The 18,194-nt window shown below is 34.5% G+C and overlaps 1 protein-coding gene across 2 annotated transcripts in view; it reads right to left on the reverse strand.

Annotated features, from left to right (window-relative positions):
- TNKS (tankyrase) overlaps window positions 1–18,194 on the reverse strand; it is a 162,365-nt gene that overhangs the window by 41,116 nt on the left and 103,055 nt on the right. For both annotated transcript variants that reach the window (XM_045535409.1, XM_045535408.1), the window contains exons 6-11: window positions 11,228–11,322; window positions 9,693–9,759; window positions 9,193–9,379; window positions 4,992–5,113; window positions 3,461–3,552; window positions 3,291–3,369 (exon numbers count right to left, since the gene is read on the reverse strand). In XM_045535409.1, coding sequence (XP_045391365.1) covers window positions 3,291–3,369; window positions 3,461–3,552; window positions 4,992–5,113; window positions 9,193–9,379; window positions 9,693–9,759; window positions 11,228–11,322 — 642 coding nt within the window. The remainder of the gene's footprint in view (window positions 1–3,290; window positions 3,370–3,460; window positions 3,553–4,991; window positions 5,114–9,192; window positions 9,380–9,692; window positions 9,760–11,227; window positions 11,323–18,194) is intronic.

The following is an 18,194-nucleotide window of genomic DNA, read 5'->3' on the forward strand; positions in this document are numbered from 1 at the left end:
TGCTGATTTCCTTAAACCGTGCCCACACCTCTGTATATAATTCTTTTATTAAACTCTCACCAAATTACCCACTTTGAGTGTGCTGTGTATTGCCAAGACCCTGAAACAAACTTCTACTTTTATCTCTTTAGGACATCTCCTCCAAAAGCTACCAAAGCCTTCATATGAAATTTGTCCCCAAAATGTCCTCATCTGCCTCGATTTCTCTCTTTGGCACTGATCACCTGTTCCTTTTTCATACTCTCATGCACACAGCAGATGCCGTGATAGACTTCTCAGTTTCCTCTTTCCCTTACTGCTCTGTAAACGTGGCGAAACCTCAAAGGTTGTTTCCTTAACCCTCAACTCATTTTCCATGGTTTATTCACCAGGGACCCTACTCACTCTCAAAATGTATGATCACTGTGTCAGTGACTCCCCAGGAGATCTTTCTAATCCTAAACTCTCTTTCATCCTCTAGGGCTATCTTTCCAACTGCCAGTTTTACTAAATATCCCTTAATCATATAAACTTCAAGTTTAAAATTATTTATCAAGACAGAGGAAACCAGTGCTTCTCTCTACCTTTCTTACTTCCATTAATTGTACCACCACATTCTAAGTCCATTCTAACAGCCAATTCATTTCCAAGTAATGCAATCATTCCTTCTTAAGTGCCTTTCATCTCTCTCTTCCTTCTTCAATACTAATGCTGCAAAATTGATTCAGGATTAGATTCAAGTTTGGTAATTGCATTAACTTCCAAAGTGGTATTTCCCACAGTATCCAGCACAGTCTTGATCATTTTACATGCCAATATTTGTTGAGTTAGTGGATCAAAGCTAATTAAAAAGGGATTAGATATGTAAGTCTTATGAAAAATTTAGATAATTAAAGGGAAATACACAATACATAAATGTTTGAAAGACAAATATGGAAAAAATGCTCATACACACAAGTAATCAAAGCATTGTGTGTTAAGCACTATACTACATACTTATATACATAACCTCATTTGATTAAAAAAGTTAAACCTGTAGGGGAGGTTTTTTCCCACATATCACTGATGAGTCATGAAGCTCAGGGAAATTTAGTCCAGGGTCACAAAACTACAAACTGGAGGATTCTAAACACAAAAGTATGCATGTCTAGGCAGGACATTTAGATTAATGTGCACAATGAACCTGAACTTTGTATTTATCACTAAGATTTGGGCAAAAGAATGTTCTGACTTTCTATCTGTCTAAGTAAGACAAATTAGTTAATGGTAATTAGGTCTCCCAAATTCTTCTGCCTTAGCCTGAGAAATTGACTCATGAAGAGGAGAAAGCAGCAGGGTGGTGGAAGCAGTGTAAGAGGGCTGAATCCTAATTAAAAGTGGTGCTACTTGTTCAGAAGGTACTTCTAGAATCAAATGGAAACCAGAAGTTGCCTGAAAATCAAACAGAAACCACAAGTTCTCCAGAAAAGAAAATGCTAAGCAAGCAAAAAGTATGGCCCAACAGTAGCTAAGTGGGTTTTTTACAGGGAGTTTTTATTAACATAATCACCAGATACACCAAGCCTGAGGGACAGCATCCTGCCTGGAAACCAGAGAATGAGCAAATGGGAGATGATATGGCATTTGATATTTATTGATGGCAATTGGTATATATTGGTTTATAACTGATTAAATGTGATTTTTTCCCCCTTTAAAAGTGCCTCATATTAAGAGTTCTCAATTTAGTTAAACTATGGTAGGAAGAACAGGGAGGACATATCAGTCTAGAAGTCATTCTACATCACTGGAAGGGTGTTTACAATTATTCATGCCCCAGTGACGAACTAAGACATTATTGATGAAAATGTGTTGTGCATTTGAAGGACAGATAAAGACTGGGAACCACAGATCTAGAATGAGGCTGACTAGAACAGGTTATGAAATAATGTTATTTTTCATTGAACCTTTATGAAATAAAATGTCTCATGGGAGATGACAATAATTAGATACTATTTTCCCAAAATGAAGGGCATTATTCATAATTTTTCAAGAGCATGTTAAATGTCATAAAATATCCACAAAAACAGGTCAATGATAAACATACGATATTCCTAACTGTGGCAGAAAGCTCACGTAGGTTAGTATTTTTTGCTTGACAGAGCAAAAAGACATTATTTATATAACAATGTAGTCGTTACACCTACATTTGCAGAACTATGTTCCCTTTTGTTTCAGCTTGTCTTGATTTTTTAATTAAAAACATCAAATGCCTCTTTAAAGCAGTGATACCCAAATTTTTGGATCAAGTACCCTATGGAGTAAAAAAAAAAACAGGGTCTCATCCTGTTGCCTGGGCTAGATGGAGTGCAGGGGCATGATCATAGCTCACTGCAACCTGAAATTCCTGGGCTCAAGTGATCCCCCTGCCTCAGCCTCCCAAGTAGCTGGGACTACAGGTGCATGCCACATGTCTGGCTAATTTTGTGGTACGTTTCTGTAAAGACAGGTTCTCACTGTACTTTGCTCAGACTGCTCTCAAACTTCTGGGCTCAAGCAATCCTCCTGCCTTAGTCTCCCAAACTGGTAGGATTATAGACATGAGCCACCACGCCTGGCCTTAATTTCTTTATTCTTAAATAAAAAGATTATAAATTAAAATTCTAATTTTTTTTCTTGCATCCAATGGTGTTCATCTTGTATGCTCTATATACAAGGGGTGTCTGTACCCTACTTTAGAGACTACTGCTTAAAAATATAAACTCTTGAGGATTTAAAAGTTTGCAAGTTCAAGTCACTTGGAAAAAACAATCAATTTGCTTCCTTCCTCCTTCAAGTGATCCAGAGGGAGATTATGCCATTCAAATAATGACAATAAAAATTTCATATTTCTTTAGTGTAGAGGTTGAAAAAATTATCATCATTACCAATTTGAAGGAATACAAATGTTTCTTAAAATAAGTACAGCTATTCTGACTCCAACATTCACATAAATTATTTTCTGATAAACTACCATTGAAATGTTGACTATCAAAATATATCAATTCTAGTATTAACTAAAATAATGCAACGTTGAATTCTTTTTCAAATGACTGTAGCTACATTTTACTGCTTTAAAGAAGAGTGACAGTAAAGGACCAAGAATCACAGTTAATTATTTTTATTAGAAACAAGATTTATATTAGCTTTATCGGAGAATCTATGAATTCAAATACAGGCCAATAGTCTTTTATAAAATTACTTTCTTCAGAAGAATCAGAAAGAAAAGTAGCAGCCATAAGAGCAGCTCGCTGCTCAATGCTGCGTGTGGTACCTTGCTCAGGTGTGTACCTTACCTTGGCTCCGTGCTTGTGCAGAACTTCCATGACATCATTGTGAGCTCTCTCTGCTGCAACATGCAGGGGGGTCATGAAACTATGGAGAAGAGAAAAGGCAAAGGTGATTTTCTCTTTTTTATTATATTTCCTCTTTAAGAATTGAACACTCCTTCTGCAATTACACTTACTCTTTATTTTTTTCATTGACATTTGCTCCTTTTCTAAGTAACAACTCGGTCACTTGTTTTCGTTTGGGATGCAGCGAGGCCACAGCACAGTGCTATAAAGTAAACACAACTAAGTTTATAAAATAAACTTCTTTTGCTGGCTATTTAGAACATAGTTATCTCAAAGAGTATCAGAACATACTTATGTTTTACATTATGGAGATTATGAATATTCCCTCTAATACAGTGGAAGTACAAAACGTAAGCCTTTCAATCAAGTTATGTGAAGTTATGCTCTTAGTTAAGCATTAAGAGAGATCTCACTTCTTTTTGCTTAGACAATAAATAAATATCCAGTATATATTTCACTGAAGGAATCAGAATACTGCCTCTTCCAAGCTACAGAAATCTATAACTGAATTATTCCATCTTTTATTAGGCTACCAGCCATACAAGTCAATCTTTCTCACCCTCTTCTACAGTGCTACTCCCAGCACTACAGGAGATTAAGCTCAAATGCCCAGGGACAGGCAAGAAAGTGACAGACTTGAAGCAGTTTAGAGGAAGAAATATTCTCAATAATTATATGTTTTATCATAATATTTATACAACTTTTGTATTCTGCTTCATTTTACCGTTTGTATTAAAATTTTAAAATGGACAACTACTAACAACTGAATAAAATGAATACTCTGAAAAAAGGGGTGAGATTTATTCTGGGTGTCTCCTGGCATACTGCTGTGTAGCCTGAATGTATCTGAACCCCAGTTGGGAGACATACATTTAAGTGAACATACAGTTGGCTCATTTCAGTTTGGTGAATCTTTTAATGTTGTTTTCAGCAGATATTGACTAAAATTTGACCGTTCTGTGGCAGATATATGTAAGAATATTAACTGAAGCATACTTAGAGGTCTGTGGTACAGGTATTACATATGCTTACATTCTGAATTCAGGAGCAATCATTAACCAACCCTATATCTGAGCCTTAAGGTAGTCAATGACAAAGAAAATAAAATAATCCTTCTGAAAGTGCATTAAAAGAAAAAACATGAATAGTTTTAAGGATAATTTGTACAGTATGAAACAGAAAATTCATAATCTTACCATTTTTCTAGCATGAATGTAATCAGTTCTTTGAATACAATTGCTCAAAAGGATGATGCAAGTATCTTTGAAAACACACTTTAATCTATAGAAAGAAATATAGTACTTATCTAGCAAACACAAGAAAAAGAAAATTCTATTGGGAAAATCACATCTTGTATTTTATGAAAGCACTGGCCACAAAAGTAGATTTGTTATAATAAGTTTAGGTAAAGCCGAAGGTAAAATAATCTCCAAATCAAGGTTGAGCAAATGTCTAGTCTCTCACCCATGAAAAGAATCATCCCCTGAACCAAATTTAAAAATCAGTGCAACCAACATTAAAATGTAAATTCCTGGCATTTCAGATACTAAAGTTACTTTAAAGGTTTCTGAAATGAAAATCATATTTTGTGCTTACACTATTATTACAGACCCAGAAAACAGATTAACAATAAAATCTTACCAGTGCTGTTTCATGAGACTGTGGTTGTTTGAAATTAATGATTTCCAAAGCAAGTGTTTTTTTAACTTTGGCTAGGTCTGCTTCTCTGGCTGCTTGTAGTAAAGAATGACCTTTAAATTCATCTGTCAATGAAATAATAGTTGACATAAAAAAAAGATTTAAAATTTATAAAAACCTTCAGCATGATTATAAATAAGTTTTGGAAAATTATTGATTTTATAAATTTCTCTATCTTAGCAACAGCAGCAATATGATAATATGAAGATAAAAATGCAAAGGATGAGGGTGTAGATTAATGAAAAATTTGGAAATATGTATGCTCTAAAATAAGACTGTTTCATACTCTGAAGTCATAAAGATACACATAAAAAGATATTTACTGCATCACAGTTTTAAAACAGGCAAACTACATGTCCACCAAAAGGAAACCTCTTAAATAATTTGTGAACACATATACTGTAATACTTTACAGCTCTTAAATGAAAGAGATAGATCTATCTATATTTACTGACATGAAAGTATACACTATTAAATGAAAATTTAAGTAGCAAAAGAGAAAGAATAGGTTGACCCATTTATTTGTATTGTTACTATTCTTGCTACTATTATTGCCACCATAACTAAATCAAATAATAATACAGAAAAACATTTAGAGAAATATTCACCAAAATTTGAATAGTGATTAGGTCTTGACAGAGGAAGGAAGAAATGAAATATGAGAAAAGTTTTGGAGTTTGAAAATTTTTCAAAGAACAACTAATATTTCATTATTTTTATATGCAGGTGATTTTTTAAAAGCTATATCCAAACTGATTGCATGAATAAAAATCCAATATTCTTATTTATTAAAAGCATGTCTTATTTTCAATTTGACTTACATTTTGATATGCCCACTTATTAACAAAAAGCTGAAAACGGTTCTAAAACATAGCAAATGGCAATGACGTATGACCTAACATATTACCTAACAATTTCAGACCCTCTCACGTTCAGGCCTTTGTATCTGCATGGTACCGTATCCTTCCTCTTTTCCTTTCTCTCTTCTCCTCTGAAGGCCTCATCACATTCCCTTCTCTCTCTCAAAAGACAGACAGACACTCACACACACACACACACACACACACACACACACACACGCACATATGTGCCTTATTAACTACTATATTTTCAAAATCTCTGTTTAGATACTTTGGATAAGCCTTCCTGACCTTCCTGATTATTGGGGTTAGGATTTCTTCTTACAAGGGCCACAGCACTTGCACTTAGCCATATCACAAGACATCTCACACTGTCATATTTGTAATGGTAATTTCATCACCTAGCACAGAGCTAGGCCTATGACTGGTACTCAACATATATTTGTTCCATGGATGCTGAGTATTTATAAAATAAGTCATGGCACGTTCAGGAAAAAAATTTTTTATGTAACTTCTTATTTAGTGGTTCTTTATCATTGCTCAAAGTATAGGACTTTGAAACTTCAAAACATAAAAAACGAAAGTCAGGTGAAATGAAAGTAAATTTGAATAACAAAATTATAGATTTTCACTGTAATGATAAAATTAGGGATATATGAAGTGAGAATTATAAACTGCTATATAGAAGGGGCAGGAGTCAGACAACTGCTAGGGTCATCAGTCTAGAGAAATTTAAACCTAATGCAAATCATACTGGCCTTTCACTAATGACAATTATTCTATTTATGTCAAAGAGATAAAAGCATTTCTACCTTTTCACTTATGCATTCTTTCATGTTCAGAAGAAAATTAAATGGGCAAATTTATGAAAACCATAAACAATAAGACTGCAGTAATAAGGAAATTAAGGAATTATGATGCAATAATACAATTACACAGCATGGCATTTTCCCAAATAACAGTAAATAAAATATTCCTTATCTTTGCTCTTTAGAAAAAAGATAAAGATTTCTACCCAAATTGATTTTCAAATTTAAAATATTTTATTGAAGAATACTGAAGATTAAAAAAATTACCCAGAGAATGAAAAATGTATCAAGTATGTAATTGTCCTTCTAAACTTCTAAATGCAAAGGTTACATAAAAGTTTGTTTTTAAAACTTCAAGGAAGGTGATAAAAAAGTGGTAAAATTGCAAATTACTCAAACTTATTCTGAAAAGTTAATATTTATAAAATACCTAAAACTCTCCCTCTAAACATATTTTGAAACAAGACTGAAACCCAAACTATCTTGTTCATTGGGCTTCATAAAAATAACAAATTAAAAAAAACAGATAAGAACAAAAAAACCCATCTGTGGTGAAAATGCAATAACCATGGATATGATCAAAATATTATTTTTGTTTCCTGTATAATTTTCTTGAAAAGAATTCTTTAATTGTGAAAGCTTCCTTTTCTTCAAATAATTCATTGGTAGAATCTCACTTAATAAAACAAAGGAGATCCTGAGAAGGCTGGAAAGTAATCAGGGAACTGTTCCCTTCATAAAACTACACAAATTTAGATTAAATTTTAATGTCTACATTTGAATTAGACAGACTAGTAAAATACAATGGTATTCATAATTTGCAAAATGGTTGAAAGGAAAAAATGTCAAATGATGACATAGGGAGATTAAGCTGAGCCAGTGTATAAACTAGAAAAAGGAAATTAGAAAAAGATAAAATAATGAGTTTTGAGTTGAGCCAAATTCACTTCAATAAACTTGCTGAGCACAGGGTGTAAGCAATGCACTATGTATGCTATGCTGGGGGGAGGTAGATACAGGCCCAAACACAAATACCATCATACATTTTTATTAGGTAACAAGGAATTATATAGGTGTTACGATAAAGAAAAATAAAACTAAACATCTTTATCCTTAAGAATTAAAAATTCACTAGAAAGAATGTACAAATAGAAAAGTGAACTATATAATGCATGATGGCAAGTGGCAAGAGACACCTGGCTGGGAGTGAATAAACAAACTTCTAAAAGTATTCATTACAAAGACAGGTGTAACTGCCCAGTTAGAATTTGGTTTGTGTCGGCCTTTCATCTACAGATGTCACCCATCTGAATGTCAAAATGAGTTCAAATTTCCACTTAAACAAGATCAAAATTGTGAGGAACTCTCTGTTTTAACATAAACTAGTTTAAAACCAGTTTAGACATAAATGATGCTAGCATCACTTTGACTATGCTTTTTTCCATAAGTTATTATTTAGCAAAGATTTTCTTAGGTGTTATCTGATTCTTAGAATCCTAAATGTAAGAGAGAATACAAACCATGGGACAAGTTAAAAATTAGGCAGGTGACATCTATATTTAAACCAGAAATGACCACATGTAGAATTAAATATATTTCAGTATTGTAAGTAACAACTATACGTAATGTGGTATTCTGAATCAGATCCTGGAACAGAAAAAGGACTTTAGGCAAAAACTAAGGAAATCTGAATAGAGTTTGGACTTTAATGATGTAACAGTACTGGTTTATTAATTGTGACAAATGTACTATACTAATGTAAAGTGTTAATAATGAGGGAAACTGCATATGGAGTATATGGGAACTCTCTGTACTAACCTTCATAAATTTTCTATATATCTAAAACTATTCTAAAACAAAAGTTTATTTAAAAAAATTTGCATACATATATATATTAGTAATATATATCAGTATTTGGAAGATTACTTCCACCAAATCATAAAAAATATCTCACTTAAATTTGGGCAAGTGATTACACGTGGGCCATAACACACATAAATAAAAACATGATTGTGCAACCTTGCAGGGCTTGGGAAATAACCAGTGCTCAATAATGTTAGACATCATCTATTATTATCAATGGCACAAGAATATAAGCTCTGTGAGCTCTAAGATTTTTTTTTTCTGGTTTTTATACTGCTGTATTTCTGGTGTCTGGCACATAGTAAGCACTCAACAAATGGTTGTTGGATTGACTCATCCTCATTAGCCTTCAAAAAACAAAAAGCCTCAACACACAAATTAGAATTAGGCTTAAATAAACTCTCTCTCTCTCTCTCTATATATATATACACACACATACATATAGTGTGTGTAGATAATATTCCTGTGGAATTAAGTGTACAGTTAGAACACAGGAGTATAAACTAGCACACTTGTAAAAATGGAAGGTTATTACTTAAATTAGACAAAACCCAACAGAAAGATATTCTAATTTACAACAAGCAATATCGATTTTAGGATATAAATACATACAAGTCAGTCTCTCCCGGAGCTCAGGCGTGGGAGCCATGTCCACAGCACTTTTGCCATGGCAGTTGACAAGCGTAGGATCAGCACCATGGCTAAGTAACAAAGAGCAGACTTCTACACGATTCTTGGAAGCAGCCTCATGCAGGGGAGTAAACTGCCAGAGATCCATAGCATTGACGCAAGCTCCATGCTGAAGTGAGAAAAAATGTTTTAGGTCAGTCGTCATTTTGCTGGATCAAACAAAACTCAGAAAACATTTGTTGCATTGTAAATTTCAGTTATAACTTTAAAAAATGTGAATAAGTGTTTTAATTTCTCTAGTTTCACTCTGAAAAACAGCTCAAATTAAGTTGAATGTTTTAAAAAATGTTAAGGCGATGGTGATATTTTTAAAAATTCTTTTATTCTCTTAAAAAGATTTTCAGGTGGCCAAAAATACACATGAAAAGTCATAAGTTTAAAAGGAAAAGCAAATGATGTTCAATATTTTGAATTTCTCTTACCTTTAGTAGTAGTTCTGTGACTTCATAATGTCCATATGAACATGCATTATGAAGAGGCACAAGTCCACTAAATGACAAAAGGCAAATTAAAATACTTAAATTTCTAACAACTTATAGTCATTTATCCATGAAGTGCTAAGAAACAAAAATCGAATAAATCCCAATACAATTATATATAGAAATATTTTTAAGTATTTAATAAGAAAATTCAAAGCACAATTTATGTTCACACCTTTTAGATTTACCTTGTTTTTTGTATGTAATCCTTAAAGATAATAATAAAAATACCAATTAGAGAACATTCAGGTGAAAGGAATATCATGTGCTAATTGATAATTGCATACTTTATATATTATTAATAAGTGTTTACAAAAGCAAATGTTAATTAGTAGTGAATGGAAATATTCTATTCCACCATTTTAATTCGCTTTCACGGTAATTTCTAGCATAAGAATTAAATATCCAAACTATTATAACTTGTAAATCAAAGTATTCTAAATGAGTCAAAAACCCCCTTTTTGTGGTGTACTTCTCTTGATGACTCACCTATTGTACACCCATCTGTTTTCAGACATGCACAAGGAAACAGAGATGTACAAGAACATCAGGCATTTATGTCCCTATACTATTGGGACACCATTCACATATGGCACAAAACCTGATGCAGGCAAGAGAGAAACAGAGCACCAAAAAGAGCAGATTTGAAATGGATGAATTCTCCTTTTGATAAGTGTCGCAAGTACTGAGTTTGTTTCTGTTTCTTGACTTGGAGAGGGGCAAAGTCAAAGAAACCCTCCTCCGGGACATCTCTTCTTTACTCTGTCAATCAAAGAGTGTAACATATCTACTTTACCTGGGTCGTAGGGTCAATATCTTTTACATCTTCAGGTGGGACAATGAGAAAGGTTAGCCCATCACATAGGATAGCAGACCCCATGCTCATATATCCCTAGAGACTACACAGGAAACTGATATGAAGTTTTCTAAAGTTCACCTCTTCATAAAATAAATGACATGATTGCTTTCTTGGTTCCCACCCTTTACCCTCCCATATCAACCTTCATAAGGACCTTCTAGGTTTTCTCGGCTTCGATGTCCAAGATTTCATCAGAAAGAAAAATTAGATATTGTATATTTATGATTTTGGTGTATTAATAAGGGTTGATGCTTTAATATCTAATGAATATGATAGCTATACTACTGGCTTATCACAGTTTTCAATTTATCTTTCTAAAATGAAGCCTAAGAGTTGAAAAACAATGATTGCAATTGAAAAACAAATTGCAACTTCAAATATAGAACTGCAATAAAATCAAACTGATTTAGGGAACTATTATGAGAAGTATCCTTAACCAATAGGCACATGAAAATAAAGTTTGAAATCAAAGCTGTGAGCATTCTTAAAATGCTACATAAGTTGTAATACATGGAATACATGACTTTGTATAGAGCTTAAAGCCTTCAGAGCATGAGATGAAAACAAAGCATAACAATCCATGAACAAAACCATTAAAAGGAGATAACTGAAAACCTACCCTTTGTCCTTCGCGTGAACATCAGCACCGTGCTGAAGCAGTAGCTGAACTATTCGAACCCTGTTGTAGCCTGCTGCGAGATGTAAAGGAGTAGACTAGAAAAGAGAAAGAAAAACACAACCCCCTCTTCAGGTAAAAAAATTCTTGCTTTGCTATTTAAGCTGTATTTATTTATTCAGATTTAAACACAACGAAAGTTAACACAAAAAATACTTGGTTGAAATACCAAAAAACTCACATTTCATAACTGAATGAGAGACAATTCATGCTCCTTGGGAGTCTACTCTAACTTCAGTGCCACCATCCATTTCCCTTACTTGTTTGTCAAGGCCTTCCGTTATCAAGCCCTACCCTGCCTATCCTGCATCATTGCTTATTTCTTTCCAACGTGAACCATTCTCACTCTTCTGAGAAGACCTGTCAGAGTTCATATTCCCTACAACTGGAAACATTCTTCCTCATTCTACTTAAATACCGTTCTCCTTTGAAGTTCTAACTCTTAAATCCCAATTCTACCATAAAACCTTATCTGAAGACCTAGCTCTCAAAATTTCTTTAATAGAAAAGATTGAAAAACATCCCTGAAGAACTATTTGAAGAAACTGTAGTGGCAACAAAAAGGACAATGGATCCTACTCATTCCGTATGGCTGCCAGGAATGGTCAAAACTAATTTGCTACACGGGATGCAATGAAATATGCCAAGATAGTACTTAATTCTTCTATTTTATGTATCATATACATTATACCTAGTATAAATACAAGAGGAAAATATAGTTTCTTCCCAACTAATTTCTGCCACATTTTAATTTAAACAGTTATTAAAAGGTTCTCTGCTAAAATTTGATGTTAATTAAAATAATCAAACTTCTCACCTTTTTTAGGAATCAGAAATAACTTCATTTTAATTAAAAATTTCACTCCAACCAAAGCAATTTTCTACCTTTGCTAATTTACAGTTTAAATACCATAACAGTTTTTCACACGGGCTCTAGTATACTTTAATGCACTCTCTTTCATTTTTCCTGCCTTTTATTTGAGGACTTGGAGTTTAGTAAGATTTTCTATTTATTCTCTTCACCTTTTCCAAATATCAAGATATAAAAGAATTACTCCATACTGTACTATCTATTACTGCTTTCAAGGTACTACATACATTTTGTATATTCTGACAGTCTCTAAATTTAGAAAATATTTTGAGCAATGCACAGCTATCAACAAGAGACCATTCTGATTAGAAGAGAGTTCTGAATAGGAAGTCAAGAAACCTGATTATATTCCTGGATCTTATGAAACCCTATGAACGTCATCCTACCTCTGTGTCTCAACTTCTTCATGTATAAAACAGGGATAAAAATCACCCATCCTAGCTATCTCAAAAACTTGTGAAAACACAGTAGTCCCCCCCTTGTCTGCAATATCACTTTCTGTGGTTTGAGTTACCCACTGTTAACTATGGTCTGAAAATATTAAATGGAGAATTCCAGAAATCAACAATTCATACATTTTAAATTGTGTGACATTTTGAGCAGCATGATGAAATCTTGTTCCTCCCACTCTGTCCCGCCTGGGACATTTCTCTAGCACATACACACTGTAGACACTACCCATTAGTCACTTAGTACCCCTGTTGGTTTGAAAAATTATACAGGGTTCTGTACTATCTTCAGTTCCAGATATCCCTCAGGGGTCTTGAAATGTATCCCTGGAGGGAGGATAAGGGGAAACTACTGCAAAGTTTTCTCTCATATATAAACACTTGTATCATGTAAACTGCTACAGAAAAATAGACAATTAAAATTTTTGTATCATCAAATAGCACAGCAAGTTTCTGCTTTCAGATAACATGTCAAATGTTCTTACAAATGATACCTCCAGGGAATATCAAGTTACTCTCAGGACTCTTATTTTACCTTCACTTTAGAAAGAAACTTTTGCTGGAAAATGAAGTTTAACTTTTTTTTGCCTTCTTTTAATATTTTAAAGATGTAGCTCTGCTGTTTTTAACTGGCTTGCAGTGTTTAAAGACTAGTAATCTGCCATCATCCTTATTTTTGTTCCTTTGAACATGTATTTTTCCTTTGGATACTTTAATATTTTCTCTTTATCACTGACCTTAAGCAACTTGATTATGATGTACCTTGGTATAGTTTTCTTCATGTGATGTGTGTGTGTGTGTGTGTGTGTGTGTGTGTGTGTGTGTGTGTGTGTGTGTGTCTGCTTGGGGCTTGCTGTGCTTCTTAGACCTGTACAGTTTTCACTAAATTTAGAAAACTTTTAGCTATTATTTCATCAAATATTTTTTCTGCTCCCTCTCCCATTATTCTCTCCTCCAGAGATTTCAGTTACACATATGTTAGGTTGATTTCAAAGCTTACTTTTAGGCTTTGTTAGGCAGGACTAGAGCAGCCTGTAGTACAGGAAGAATTTTCCCCTATCACTGAGGCGCTGTCCTTCTATGACTCCCAATGGATTATGAGGGTTTTCCACTCTGGCTGGTGGCAACAGAAACTAGCACAGATTCTGTGAGTTCCTAGGCTTATTACCTCAGATCCTTTTTGGTGGTTCTTTAATCAGCCTCACGTAGTTTCCTTAGACATCTGTTAATTAGTACTTAGCCTAAGACCGTAAGGGGACCCTTGGGGTAGATCTCCTTACCTGGTCCTCTGCCTTGCCGACTCTCACTACCTTAGTTTCCCCAAACTCCCAGTTTCATCTCCTCAACTCAGGGAGAAGATTAGGTTCCTCCTGGGCTTCCTCTCCATGCATTACGGTCTGGAAATTCTTTTGAGGCAGTGAGCTGGAGCAACTGCACAGCTCATCTGATTTGCTCTTGTCTCAGGGATCCCTGCCACATACTGCTTGATATCCAATGTCTGAAAACCATTGTTTCACATATTTTGTTTATTTTTCTTACTGTTTCAGGAAAGAAGATAAATTGAGTCCCTCTTACTCCATCTTGGCCCACTTTTCTGGACTGAGTTGGACTTCACATTGCAGTAAAGCTTCCCCCAGAGATAGTGACTGTCTTGGATGACTAGTCAGTAAGCCAGCAAGCTCTGACAGCACACAGCTGACATTTCATATTACATAAAAGAGTGGCATCTTTATTGCTTATGAACAAAAAGATTCTCCTTTTTCATACTAAGTATGTTTTATACAATTTTATTTGTACATAATTGATTCAATAATTTCAAGTTCTTATTCCTGAAAATGAACAAAGTCCCTAAATGAATGAATACATATGGAACCATGGTAATAGCATATCTAAAGGGGCAAAAACATAAAAAAATTTACCTTGTTTGCAAATATTTTCAAATCATTTAAGAGTGAGAATTATTTACAATGCTTTGAAAATAATGATGTATTTAGTTTCTAAGCTGTTGAAATTTATATAACTCAAGTAAATTAGAAGGTTCTGTAATTAACAAGCTAGAAAGTGGCAGGAAGCCTGAAATAAAGTGCCTGTGAAGAAAATGACATTAAGGGGTGAGTTTCAAAAACTGTTGGGAAGCAAAATTGATAGAATCTGAAAACTGACTGATACCAGTAGGGAGGGATATGGCAGTTTCCAGTGGGGAAATATCAATGACAGGAGAAAAGAAGAAATGAAAGCAAAGAAAAGGAGGGAGGGGAAGGCAGGAGAGCCCAGAGGAAAAGAATTTGAGGTCTGGGTTTACTGAATTTAAAATGCCTGTATGATATCCTAGTGGCAATGTCAGAGAGAGAAAGAGCTATAAATATAGGACTAGAATTCAGGAGAGGGTAAGACTAAAACAAATCTGGTCATCTCTGGCATTTACTTAAGCTATTTTAGCATCTACCATGTAGCTGTATTTTAGCATCTACCATGTTAGGCATGAAGGATAGTGTGGTATTAATAAATAAGAAAAGGTCAATCATTTCTTTGCCCTTTGGATCTACTTCCTCAAAACCACACAGAGTCCCTAAAGGAAATGCATAGAAACTAATTCTTTATTCAGAAGGACAAAGGATGAGGAAACAGAAGTCTAGTTTCTGAGGAATCAAGTAACTAGAGAAGCAGGCAGTACAACAGAGTGTGACAAAGGGAAGGAAGGTCAGGACGCCAGGGACAGCTAGAGGATGTGTACACCTAAATCATGCTGGAGGCGAGCAGAAAGAAATGGGGCCAGAGAAGATTCTCAGAAGAACTGCTTTCTGAGCTCAGACTCGAGGATAAACTGAGAAATCATTGAGGCAAAAGACTGAGAAATTTTGTTCAGGCAGTGTGAAAATACATGTTAATACCCTGTGGACATGGTGTATTTGAGAAACTAAAAAAAAAAAAAAAAAAAAAAGTCCAGTGGCTAAGTGAAGCAGAAAATTATAAAAATTGGAGTTTTGGAAAGACCACTTTAGTTACTACATGGAGAATAAAACTGCAGAGAGGGAGCAAACCTGATGGCAGAAAAGACCCGAACAGGAGGCTACAGGACTAATCCAGGAGAGAGATAATGACAGTGTCAGTTAGCAAAGTGGCAGCGGCATCTGAATAAGGGCAGCGAGGCCATGGGAGTGATGAATTCACAGGGAAGAGTGAGTGCAGAGCAAGTGAGACGAGACTGTCCAAGTAATCAGTCCAATGTGAATGCTAATCATGTAACCCATATAGTATCACTAGAAGGCACATAAAAATCAGTAAAATGCTTGCAATAAATTTGAGAAAATGGCAGAATGCAAAGAGAAAAAGTACAGACAAATTGAGGACAAAGGATGATTTGATCAAGCTTATGCCAGTAAGAGCCCAGAGGTTTTTCACACTCCACAAAAAAAATTTATAACTGTTATTTACCAAATGCTGTGTCCTAATACAAAGCAAATGAAACCATGTAGCTTAGGACTAAACTTACTGAATAGCTACTATCTAGTGCCAAATTTATACCTCAATTGCCAAAATGGCAAAGCAATGATAAAAGTAATTTTCTAATTGCTAGGATAATTAACAGAGTGTAATTTCAGTTTTGGATAAATAAAGCAGACCGATTTGTAAAAAACTCACACATGTTTTGGACGGTGGTTATAAACTATTAAACACAAGAATCAAATGCTTAAGACATCAGTACACAGAGGACAGCAATCACCGCCAGTTTGTACACCTCAGATTTATTCTAAAAACAGATGTTTTTGTTGGGAACATTTTAAAAAACAAACAAGTAGAGTAGTAAAGTATAGAACAAGTGTAAATACAAAAACTCTATCTAAATAAATATTAATCTGCTCTAAGAGAAATATTATCACTAATATTTTCGTATTATAAAATGTTTACAGACAAAAGTCATTTAAAGAAGTCCCATAATTCAAAGTTTTCTTCTTAGATTCAGGCTATAAGAAAAAAAACAACTTGAATTTATCTATTTTTGCCTTTTATGATGTAGATTTGCAGTACAATATAAAGCATAATAGTAGCTTTACTCCTATACATACAAATACATACACGGCATAGCTAAAATAGTAACCATTGACAAGCCTTGTACAAAGCTGTGGAAGCAACTTTAACATACGTTCAGAGAGTACAACATAAGGAAATGAATAAAGGCTTTTCAATCTTGGTTTTGCATTCTGGCTTTGGAAAATTTACTAGGTATGTGGCTTTGGGCTAATTTCTTAATGTCTCTGAGCCTCTGCTTCCAGTATTTGTAAAGTGGGAATTATAATCCCTACCATGCAGGAATGTTTTATGGATTAAAGATAACTGTAAAAAGGATATATTACAGAATTTATCACATAGGAAAAGCTCAACAAATGGTAGTTGCTACTTATTTTTACCTTATTTAGTAGCTGACACACTTGGATGTTATTTCTTAATGGTCACTTATCAGTCCTTACCTTACTTGACCTATAAGCATTATTTGACATAACTGATCACTTCCTCCTCCTTGAAATGTTTTCCTCCTTGCATACTCCTGATTTTCCTCCTACCTAGCTGGTCAGTCCTTCCCAGTCTTTGCTGGCTACTCATTTTCTTCACATTCAAGACTCTGTCCTCAAAACTTTTTGCTTCATTGTCTATAGTTACTCCCTTGGTAGCTTTAACCAACATCCCTAAACTGACTACTCCTCAGTTATATCTCTGGCCTAGTCTTCTTTGCTGACCTTCAGACTCTGATAATCCAGCTGCCTACTTGACATCACCATGTGGATAAGCAGCAGACATCTCATGTGTATCATGCCCCAAACTGAGCTCTTAGTGTTGCCCTTAAAAACTACTCTGCAGAATTTCTTCTGTTAAAGGCAACTCCACATCCTTTTAGTTACTCAGGCTAAAAACTTTGGGAGTCATTCCTGATTGCTGTATTTCTCTCACATGCTACGCTTACCCCATTAGACTATTTCTGTTGGAAATATATCCAGAATCCAATCACTTCTCACCACATCTATCACCAGCCTGGTCTAAGCCACTACCCTCTTTCAGCTGGTTGGTTGCAACAGCCTTCTATGTGATCTCCTTGCTTCTAGCATAATCTCCTCAGAGTAATACAACATAGTAGCAGAGCAGTCCCGTTCAAATATAAGCTAAATATACCAGTCTTCTGCTCAAAATCTCTCAGTGGTTCATCTCACTCTAAATAAAAACTAAGTCCTTATAATGATCTAGAAGGCCATAAACAATCTGCTCTATGTCCCCCCAACTTTGTGACCTCATCTTTTAATTTGCTCCCCTTTGTTCACTCCACCTCACTTCACTCAGCTCAAACGCCACAATTATTAGTTATTTGGAACCACTGAGAATTAGATTGTACTAAGTGAAGTAACTTCTGAAAGAATTAAAAGCTAATAACAAAATATTTTTCCACTATAATTTCATATATGACTTCTTAATGAGTCCAAATAATAATGTAAGGCAAAATATTCCTGAGGATTAATATCAAAATAAAAAATTCTTATGGATGCGCAATGTAGCTATCAGCTTTGAAAGACTTACATATTGTTATGTGCCTAGAATATAA

This window comes from Lemur catta, chromosome 22 (assembly GCF_020740605.2).
Source record: "Lemur catta isolate mLemCat1 chromosome 22, mLemCat1.pri, whole genome shotgun sequence".
NCBI classification, from domain to species: domain Eukaryota; kingdom Metazoa; phylum Chordata; class Mammalia; order Primates; family Lemuridae; genus Lemur; species Lemur catta.